Genomic DNA, 11,436 nt, shown 5'->3' with positions numbered 1-11,436 from the left:
AAATCTGGCAGATGCTCCCAGGGGAGAGAGTGCTTAGGAAAGTACCAGGACTCCCTTAGCTGTAGTTTGGATCTGGAATGTCCCCAAAGGCTCACAGTCCCCTGGGCTTCAGCAGGTCTGTCAGTCATTGAGGTCACGGCAAAAGGACTGCAAGATTCCAGCTCCTTCCTCACTTCTGCCATGAGATAAGTGATTTTGCTGTACCACAGACTCCCACCATAATGGACTACCTTCCAACAGGCCCAAAGCGAAAGGCGCCACTTGATCTTGGACCTCCAAAACGCAGACAAAATAAACCTTTTCCTTTTGTATGTTAATTACCTCATATAGGAATATAATAACAGAAAGCTGACTGACACACACGGAGGAGGAGGAGTAAGTCACCAGAGGGTCATTCAGTGGCGGCCCCACACAGAAAGAAAGGGTGGGCTCAGGAGCAGACGTGTCTTTAGGCTTGCCTGATAGCTTTCATGAAGGGCTATAAACATCCTGTGATTCACAATATCAATAAACTTTGGTTTTTATAAAAATAACAGGCAAAGACAGCATATAATTAAAATGAAAGCTCTCTTAACATGAACAGTAATTGCTTTACAGATAAAAAGATCTCCTTATTGCTTAAGATGTCCAAAAATCAAAATGGTCAGCTGGTTTATTATTTCTTCTGTGTTTATGGAACATTACTGACAAACTGGGAAATAATGAAATATTAGGGAAGAAGGGAAATAATGTAATTATACAGGTACAGACTACTAGGATACAAAAAAAAAGCAGGTTTAAGATGAGCCTTCAACAAGGTGCTACAACTTTTCAACCTAGATCTTTAGGAGAAAGACAACAAACTACAAAGCCATAAGAAATACATAGTACCTAGACGTATTTGATTTCAGGTATGTTCACTGCAAAAAGGTTTGCTATTTTGTTAATCAAGAGACCCAAAACTTGGTTTTGGGTCTTCATTTTTTAAACAATATTTTTGTAATACCAACAGAATTCTTGAAAGTTTGACAAAAGCATATTGTTCTAAAGGCAAGACAATGATGCTAGCATAACTTAAAGAGACTATTTTGGGAGAATTAGAGATATCCATTGCTGCTTCTGCCTTAATTCTTAATCTCTATTGAAATGAAGTTACACCATATGCTATGAGAAAAAGGAAAACTTGATACTATTTCTAAACTAGTTTAAGGACAGAAGAACAGGGGCTGGGGATTTAGCTCAGCGGCACAGCACCTGCCTGGCAAGCACAAGGTCCTGAGTTCGATTCCTGGTACCAGAAAAAAAACAAAAAAAAGACAAAAACACCCTCAGCAATCTTTTTGTAAGAAAGTCTGAAAATTGCCCAAAGAATTATAAACAAGTTTCTTAGTGAGGTAGCTCTATAGTAATAATAGGCAATATACCTTTTTCTTTATGAGGTGCTGGGGATTGAACCCCAGGACTCATGCATATTAGGCAAACGTTGTAGGTATAGTGCAGCCATTTTGTGGTTTTTGTTTTGTTTTAATGCAGAATCTTGCTATGTTTCCCGGGCTTCACCTCAAATCTCAGCCCCTTGAGTAGCTGGCATTATAGGCACACGTACCATACCTAACAGCCACCTATATCTTCATTTGTGTTGTAACCATGTTCATTACTGGATGCTGTGGTTAAGAAAATTGTGCAAAATTAGGCAAATATTGCTTGAAAGAGACATCTATAATTTAAAAGCATTAAAAAGCCACACAGAAATTAAAACAGACATGATGAAAACTTAGCACTTTTTTTTTAAAGACAAGATTTTGCTGGGAATGAACTCACTGTGTAGCCCAGGCTTGCGTCAAAGTTGGTGATCTCTCTGCCTCAGCCTCCCTTCCATCCCTAGCAACTATTTCTAAGATTTCTTTCAAAGTGTATTTCTAACTGTGTACAAAACAATCATAAATGAGGATCAGAAGCCTTTATAAAAATTGAGCACAGTTACTTGCAGCCAGCTGTACTCTCGATCCTGTTAAAATATACTCACGGATTTTGTCAAGGAGCATTCCATTGCAGCTGTCAAACTGTTGAGGGGGGTTGTTCAAGGGAGAAACCTGGGGTCCAGGAGGCCACTCACTGTGATTTTGCATGTATCACAACTGCTCTGGTCCTCAGTTATATTACCCGTACAAATCACAGACGGTTGACTGGACGATCTCTTGACATTCCAGCTTTGGCACTTCCATCCTACCTCCTCACATGATGTTTCTGCCACGTTCTGATGCAGCAAGAAAGCTCAGCAGATGCCAAGCAGACGCCAGCCCCATGCTCATGACTTCTCAGCCTCTAAATCATGGGCCAAATCTCTGTGCCTTAAAATTAAAACCCAAAACCAGGAAAACGTCTCATCTCCTGAAACTTCTTTAGAGTGATTGGGAAACTACAAAGAAATTTAGTTTGGAATAAATTTGGAAACTCCATTCCCATCAACCTTAATTTCGGGGCGATGTATAAAACAGGAAGCTCTTTCAGGCTGGTCATCTAAACCAAAGGCTCAAATTCTCTCTGACACCATACGACTTGTCTCCTGCCTTCAGTTCCTTGTTCCTTTTAGTTTTTTTTAGTTTCAGTTCCTTTTTTATAGACTAGAACTGATCCAGAGAGGGCAACTGACCTATCTGGGGTAATGCAGCTTGTAAATTACAAAGGCAGGGCTAGAGTCCAAGTGGACCGTTCATTAATTAGAATGTTTTTTTCACTTAAATGATACTATCCATGTGTCCCAGCCAAAAAATCCAAACACAACACTATGAAACTGCCAGCTGTGTCGGGGGGAGCATCTGTTCAGATAATAGTGGTAAGTGTAAGTTCTTTAATTCCAAAAATGTAAGTATGAATGTAATAGCAAATGTTAATGCCTAAAAAGACTAGCTTAGCGCATGGTAGGCTTTCAGTCAAGATTCGATAAGATCTACTCAAGGCCTTAAAGGAAGCTTGTAGACAGAGGACAGGAAGGGGCAGAATACTTTGGATGCTATTTGGAGGATAAATACAATTTTGGCAGAAAATGATTAAAATGTCCCAATTCAAGGAAATTCAATTCAAGGATATAAGGGAGAGAAAGATGGTATAGTTTGGTTCAGAATTAACTGTAACATAAATAAGTGTAATGCCATGTAAGTGATATTATATATATTTTCATTATGTTCTAGTGACGATTCAGAGAAAAATGATGGACTGCACCATCATAAGGTTAATAAAGCATCACTACAATAAGCCATTGACTCCAGTTTTCACATCTGTGCCCTGTGTCAGTAATAATAGAAGTACTAAAACAAGTTAGGTTCTCTGTTCCTGTTACAGGAGTGGTTGGGAAGATTCAAGGAAACAGTGGAATGTGAATTCTGACACCATAATTACCTTCACAGAGAAGCACTCAGCATGCAAAAATGCAAAAAGAAATTTTTAACAATGGAGGCTAAAGGAGAATAAAGTGTATGGCAAGATTGTTTTCTGGTCCTGTACTATTGTTTTTTCTATGAGGAAGTGATACATGTAAGTTAACTGGCCTTCAGCAAAGAATAAATGAGTTCTCTTTCTAGCTAATGAAATTTCATAAAATCTACTAATTGCGGGAAATGGAAAGAGGACAGGAACTAATGCAAAGAGCAAATACTCAGTTCTTCTGAAGGGTAGAGTCATTTTCTTCATTTTTATACAATAGAACTTTGCCAAGTGATAAAGACAAGCCTAGGGCCCCTATTAAAAAAATAAACAGGATATAATACACTAAACAAAAACTCAAAAACCAGTTAAAATAAGAATCAGAAATATATTTATATTGAAAAAATGATAAACATAAGTATCCTGAGATTCTCAACTATAAAAAGAACATAATATCCATCTGCAAGTTGTTGCAATGATTAAATAACATACATAAAATTCTTAAATGAGTATCTGGTATATAAATGCTTAACAAATGACAACCATTATTACAACAAGGATTTACTACTAAGACCTTTAAAATTGGACCAGTCATTGCCTCCCTGCTTCAGCCTCAGCTTAAGCACACAACCATGATCACTGTTAAGTCAATCACATAGCTTTTGACTAGATCACTGACTAGATCACTTAAGGAAGTGAAAGATAGTGTCTGGAAAGCAAGGGGAAGTGAAGGCAGATTACCTGAGTAGGCATGGCCAGCTAGAACACATTCTGACATTTGTAAGCAGCATTCACAAAGATGAAGGAACAAAGAACAAAAATAAGAAGTAAAGACAATGGAGGTATTAGAGGAAATTGCTATGACATAAGCCCCAATGAAAGGTAAAAGATGTTTTATCTAATTTGAAAACAATTCAAAACTTACCATTCTTTCTCCTATAATTTAGAGTCAGGGTACTTATTTTTGTCTCAGCTACTTCTGAGACGATCTAAATTTCTTTTTCATTGTTGTGTGAAGGATTTAAATCCTTTTTTGTAAATCTCACTGTGAAACTTAGTTTTTAAGAGTTCCACTTTTATGCTTTGAAGTCAGAGACCTCTTTCGCTGTTTATCTAATCCTAGAAATTAAAGGCGCTGGGGATGCAGCTCAGTGGTACAGTGCTTGCCTCGGATGTGCAAGACTCTGGCTCAGATCCCGAGCATTACACACACACACATACACACGCACACGCCCATGGAGAGCTACTTTTTTTTTTTTTTTCGGTTTTTCTCCGGTACCGGGAACCAAACTCACGACCTTGCGCTTGCCAGGCAGGCGCTTTTGCTGCTGAGCTAAATCCCCAGCCCTTGGAGAGCTACTTTAATCCGGAAGCATATTCATGGGAAGGACACTCATGGCTATGGCTGTATCTTCATGGAGGAAAAGGTGAAGTATAAAGACAGCGTCATGGGAAAAGGCCAAAGCTGATGAAAAATCTGCATGCAATGTAAAGGAGAAGCAAAGCTCCTCAGAGTAATGAATGAAAATTAATTTGTATGGCTTTTCCTCTCCTCACTAACAGAAGTCCTATCTGTGACTGACGAATCTTTTAATAGATATTCTCAAAGTTGCCGGGTGGCCTCTTAGGAAATTTATCTGTTTATTCCAAAGTTTAGAATTTGCTATCCTTCAGACAGTCTAAGAATCAGAAATTAAGATAATTTTTTTCTCAAAAAAAAAAAAAAGGCTTTGATTTTTATCCCTCTGTCCATTCTCCTGATACTATTCATCCTATCTTTATAAACAACCCAAATACATCCTTTCCCAAACTACATATTGATCTTAGCAGTGAAACACAGGAACTCTCTGAATCTGTACACAAAAATATGCCTATGGGACAGGGACCTGTAACCAGACAAATCCAGGAAGGTGTCCAAGCCCTGTCACAGTTTCTCCATCCTACAAGCACACTTAAGGCTCAAAAAGCAAAATTAATGCCCAAACAGCCTTTGAGGCACCTAGACATGGAAACATTTCCTATCCTAGTCAGACCAGGCATCAGATAAAATATTGTAAGATTTTAATGGACCATCCATTTAGAAAAGGTTCTAACCTTTTAAAGCATATCATACAATGGCTTCTTTGTCAGGTAAGCAAGGAAGCTATGTCATTTTGGTGGCTTGTGAATTCCTATCTGGTCCATTGAACTGCAAAGATCTTGGATCCTATTAAAGGCTGTGGATGTCCACAAAATCATATCTCTGTTACAGAGAAAGAAGGGGCTGCTGCACTTGCTGGAATGTCTGACTTCAGATCAGATGCTTCAAATTTGGTTTCAACCAGGCTTCCACTGTGCCCAATGCCAAACTTGATGCTTTAGCAAGGGGGAAATTGCTAGATCCCAGGAACACACCAGATCTCTGAGATACAGAAGCATGCTTCAGTGGTACTAATCTTGGTCACCTTTGTTAGCACCAATCTCTCATCACTTCCAAATAAAAGACTATATATAGCTTCTCTCTGAGAAGAGGACCTGACTACTAAGAAGGAATTAACATGGAAGTTAATTAAAGGAGAAATTCCAAGGCCACAGCAACATCTGAGGCCAAGACAAAAAAAAAAAAAAAAAAAGGAAGAATTGAATGAGCAGCAACTCTGGGATACTTTAGTTTCTCCAGTTCTTGTCCAGCCTCATGGCGCCACCTGTACCCCAATGATTGGCACCACCTCTTCAATCCACAGCAAGTCCAGGGAAGCTGAGGCTCGAGTTTGTCGGTGGTGAATTCGGCGGAGCCGCAGAAGGTACAGGATGATGGCCAGTAGCACCACCAGGATACAAGCAAAGAATAGATAATGGTTGTAGACAAAGGACAGACGGAACCAGTTACCATGGGCTTGTCGGACACCTTCCTGTCGAAGATCCCTAAGGAAAGTGGAAAGAACTGTTAGTTTCCAAGAGAATTAATTACTCTGCCGTGAGGACCTAGTGCTGTTATCCCATTGAGTCTATCCACACAAATACTCTAAGACACCAGCTCCGCAAAGCAAGCAAAGGTGAATGATGTCCCTGTCACCACGGCTGATGTGACTCTTTCTGCACCTTCCTTTCCATGACCTACATAAGTAGTCTGCAGGCACAGAACATCTGGAACCGCAGGGGAAAGTGGGGAGGCCTTTCAAACAAGCCAGAAAGACCCAACTGAACAGCAAGGTAAGACAGATCATCTGTAAAATAAATTTTAAAATAATTTGTAAATATGCTACTAATTGGGAATAGAGTGCCCCTGAATCCAACCAAGAAATCAAAGGTGCTGATCTTTAGAAGTTGCTGCATTTCCTTAGGATTTAGCATATATCTAAATAAAGGTGTAACTTGACCAACTATGTTACAACATGGGAAAAAGTAGATACTTAAAAGTAAAGTACAGTGGTCTATTGGCCTGGCTAGAGTAGAAGCCAATGTTGAGTCCAGTTTGTGTTTTATTTAGCCTGTGGTGTTTTTTAAAAACTGTATCTCCAAACTCAAAGACTTCATATGAAACATGGATTTTTGCCTTCTCTGAGCAAACGAGAAATGGCAAATGCTTTAATGGCATCTCTGCAGAACAGGAACCAGCCCTTTGGTTGGGGGACATTCTGATTCTGACTGTAACCCAGTTCCCCCACTCAGTCACTTGCCTGACTCCTCACAGCATAGAGGAACAAACACTGAAGAGGAAGAATTCATCCCAGTTTATCTGGAATAGTCCAGGGGGAAGAATACCTAAAAACTGTCCCAAATATCTTACAGGACGTAATAGCAATATCCCCCCTAAAACATTTCATGTCTTTGTTCTAATTCCAGACCAGGTTGTTATGGTTTCTTTCTGGAACGTCCCCCACAGGCGTCCCCCACAGGCTCGGGTGTTTAGAGGTGGGGCTTGTGGAAGGTGACACTAATCAGGGGGTGCTCTACTCAACAGTGACTTAACCCCTCGGGAACTGATCGTTAAAGTGTGTCATGAGGAGGTGGCGCCTGTCGGAGGAGGTGGTCCCCGGAAATGTGGCCCCGGAGGTACACCTCCCTCCGCTGCCCCTGCCCTCTGCACTTTCAGCCTCCTGGCCACCATGGACTGAAAACATGCAGTTTTCCCCCACGAGAGCCTTCACCACGCCCTTCCTGCCTTGAAGCCAGCTGACAATGGACTGACTCCTCTAAAAACCGTGAGCCAAAATAAACCTGTCTTCCTCTAAGTTGTGGGTGCTGGGTATTGTGTCCAGGAAAGTAGCTAGGATAGGTCAGTGACCACTGCTGGTGTGACTCCACCCAGACAGCCTACCCCCTTCTCTAGTCACATCCTGTGTTTCTCAGGATAATTCAAGAATGACATTTCAGCTCATCAGTCAGAATCCTAGAAGTGGCTGGTAAGAACTCAATCCTAAAAACTGATCTATTACAGGTGAACAAGTACACCTGACTTCCTAAAACAGCAAAGCTGAGGAACAGACTCCAGACCAGTAATTCTTAACTTTCTGTTTCAGCATGCCTGGTCACAGCATGGCCTACATGGAAGTGATAATGGGAATCTGTTTGTTTTGGGGGCAAAGGTAGAGAGGGGGATCATTTAGATCTCTTTTGAGGCATCAACTAACATTCTCTGCGCTGAACATGTCAGCACGGTCAGCTGCATTTACCTGAGTGGTAAAAACCGCGTTTTATAGAGAATGGCTCCCAGTGTCCACTGGACCTCTCGGTCATACACCAGCTGGGCCGTCCGCAGGTTTGGGTAGTCGTAGGGAAAGTGGAATCCTTCATGTAGGACTTGGTACATCCAAGCTGACTTAAAGCACTGATATCTGATGTGACAACAGCAAATTAAATTTTTAAAAAAAGAAGAATTCTAACACTTTCCGTTGCAACAAGCCACGTGTTCACACTAGACATCAAAGACCTGCCTGCCCTGCCCGCTTCCTCATCTATAAAGTGAGCCAAACTTCAGCCTACTGCAAAGTACTAAAAGATGAAAACAGCCCTCTGGCAATAATGGTATACTGGAGCTCTGGTTTCTTTCTCTTTCCTTTCTCTCCTCTCCTCCTTTTCTTCCTTCTTTCTTCCTGAGCTCTTATCTGCAGAGAACATGCTGAAACACCTACAGATGTAACTGTACGATATCTAGGATTTGCTTCAAAATAAGCCAGTTGTAAGAGGCAGGTAGTGGGTGGGAAAAATAAAAACAAGATCAGCCAGGAGATACTCTTAGGGGAGATGCTGGGTAAAAGGTCCACAGGAGTATATGGTACTATTTTATTTTTGTTTATAACTTTGAAAGTTTTAAACTAAAACATTTACAAAATGGGAGGACCAATGAACCAAACTGTCAAAATGTTGATAGTTGTTGAAGCTAAGTTTTATTTATATGCTACTGTTCTTCCAACTTTTCTGCATATTTTTTCTACAGTAAAATATTTAAAAATAAAAAAGACCATTTTTTGTTTTCAAATCACTTGGTAAGAACTCTCTCTGGTAACCACTGGTTTCCCTTGGCATATGAAATTGGGTCACTATTTGGGCCCTAATCCCTCTGAAAATCAAATTCTGAAATAGTCAAATTCTCCTTCAACATAAAATCACATCTGTACTACTGCTTGATCACTCGTCATCATAATCTGCCATCCACATTTTAAGGCCATGTCTACAGTGGAAAAGAAAGTGACTTACTTGAGTCGATGCTCATCTGCATGTGAAGAAAAGAGGCCATTCTTGAATCTCTGAGTTAGTACTGACCAAGCCATGCCACAGTAATCCTGGAACAACCACACGGAAACAGAGCAACGCAAAATTGGAGACAAATGCTCCAACTTCCCTCATGGGTACAGCAGCGCCACTTGTAACAAGAGTTACTTGTGACTACTAGCTGAGACCAAAGGGAACAGAAATGACACATTCATTCACTGAACACTGTGACCTGCAACACTGTACTCCCTTTGCCTCTTAGTACAAACACAGCCCGCACTGGCTTCTGACCTCTTAGGCTTCAGAGAGGGCCAAGGTTAGGAACGGCAACATCAAAAGCCAAAGAAAAATTCATTCTACTCTATGTAGCACTGATGGGACTGGGGAGAACAAGTAAAACAGAATGGTTAGAAACCTATCCAAAAAAAAATGGAAACAAAGCTTCTGTAAATAAGAAAGGGAGAGGAGGGGAATGAAAAAAAAAAAAAAAAAAAGAATTAGGATACATTATGTCCAGGTACAAATTCCCTAGGATGACTATGAGCACTATGCATGGAAATATGTATTATCAACCTTTTTTTTAAAAAAAAGGAAAAGACTCTATCATCAGCCTGCTTCCATACTGTAATTCTCATCAAAAGAATCATTTCTTTTAGTCCATTTAGAAAACTAACATTTGCTGACTGTCTAATGTGTGCTAAGTGCTATCCTAGGTGCCAGGAGGTCAAGCAGTGAAAAACACTAAAAATTACCATGCCATGAAGCTTACATTCTGCTAGGTAGGAGTCAATAAACAAATACACACACACACACACACACACACACAAATACAAATACGCATGCAAGTATGTAAGATGACATAAATGCTCAACAGAAAAACAATGCAAGAAAGGGCAACAGGTAATACAGGAAGGTTGTAATTTTGCACAGGGTGGCCAGGAGAGGGGGAAGATAACATTTGAGTTAGAGTAAAAGGTAGTTAAGAGACCAAAATCATCGCTTTGTTCTCAGGAAGGGAATTCATTAATTTGCTAACAACTTGAGTAAAGAATAACTTGAAACCTTTGGTATTTGAGGGAATAAAATTTGAATGAATTTTGAGATAAAAGAAAAACTCAGCTAGGTCATGGACAGCCAAGAAGCTGTAGACTCTGGAGAGGAAAGGGCCTAAGAGGGTATTCCTGGAGGGCGGAGAAGAGAGAGCGATATAAACGGGGTGATCCACAGTACTTCTGAGGACCGCCTTTCGGGGATAGAATAGCAGATACTGCGGGTAATAGTTAGAAGTTTTGTTCATGTTTTTACCACAAGAACCCCTAGAGAATTATGAGAAAACAAAAAGGAGTGAATAAAAATGCAAGAGGACCTATTCTTTCCATATCTTTATGTAATGGCAGATACAGGTCAAGAGTTACACAAGAAGAGTTGCCTGCTACAGTCTGGATGTTAAAGGTTGGTCACAGTTTATATCTAGATGCCCCCCAAGGCCTCAAGCACTCATAGGTGGGGTTTGGGGAAGGTGAGTGCTTATGGGGGCTTACACAGGACTTGCTGTCAGGAGGTGGGATTTGGTTGGAAGAGGGGTCACTGGAGGTGTGGCCTGGAAGGGTCTATCTCCCTCTCCAGCTCCTCGCTTCACCCTCTTCCCAGCGGTCATGCCCTGAGTAGCGCTCTTCTCCCCAGGGCCTTCCACTATGCCTTCCTGCCCTGGAGCCAGCCAATATGGACTAAACATGTAAGCCAAAGTAAACTTCCTCTCCTTTAAACTGCAGGTGTTGGGTATTTTGTCTCAGCAATGAGAAAAATGACCAAGACAATGAGAAAAGTGACCAAGGTGGCAATATGGCAGGCAGCAGGGCCGTTAGAGGTGCGATCTCGTGGGAGGTCTGGGCACAGCCTTGAAGAGGACTGTGCATCCCCAGCTCCTCCCCATGCTCTTTGCTCTCTGGCTCGTGCTGTAAATGGTTTTGTTCCAGCACACATTCCCACGTGATGTGCTACCTCTCTACAGCCCCAAAGCAAAGGGGCCCAGGATCATGGACTGAAACCTGTCAGCCAAAATAAAGGAAGTTGATTACCTCAGATGTTTTGTTATAGTGACACAAAGGTGACTAACACAGACTCAAAATTAAGGCAGGGAAGCCGGGTGTGGTGGTGCACGCTTGTAATCCCAGCCCTTGGGAGGCTGAGGCAGGAGGATCGTTGGGAGTTCAAGAACAGCCTGGGCTACAAAGTGAGCTCAAGGCCAGCCTGAACTGCATAGTGGAACCCTGTCTCAAAAAGCCAAAAAATTAAGGCAGGGAGCTAAGGAAGGATGGCTCAACTTTTTTTTTTTTTTTT

At 41.1% G+C, this 11,436-nt stretch overlaps 1 protein-coding gene across 1 annotated transcript in view; it reads right to left on the bottom strand.

Moving 5' to 3' along the window:
* Nucleotides 1–5,040: 5,040 nt before the first annotated feature.
* Nucleotides 5,041–11,436, bottom strand: part of Entpd7 (ectonucleoside triphosphate diphosphohydrolase 7) — a 42,124-nt gene continuing 35,728 nt past the window's right edge. Inside the window, exons 10-12 of the mRNA XM_005407671.2 lie at nt 9,082–9,167; nt 8,058–8,219; nt 5,041–6,306 (exon numbers count right to left, since the gene is read on the bottom strand). Of these exons, the coding sequence (XP_005407728.1) occupies nt 6,075–6,306; nt 8,058–8,219; nt 9,082–9,167 (480 nt within the window). The 3' untranslated portion in view covers nt 5,041–6,074. The remainder of the gene's footprint in view (nt 6,307–8,057; nt 8,220–9,081; nt 9,168–11,436) is intronic.

This window comes from Chinchilla lanigera, unplaced genomic scaffold (genome assembly GCF_000276665.1).
Source record: "Chinchilla lanigera isolate Chin_1 unplaced genomic scaffold, ChiLan1.0 scaffold00106, whole genome shotgun sequence".
NCBI lineage: Eukaryota > Metazoa > Chordata > Mammalia > Rodentia > Chinchillidae > Chinchilla > Chinchilla lanigera.
The sequence above is the reverse complement of the archived record's forward strand: the minus strand, read 5'-3'. Positions and strand labels throughout refer to the sequence as shown.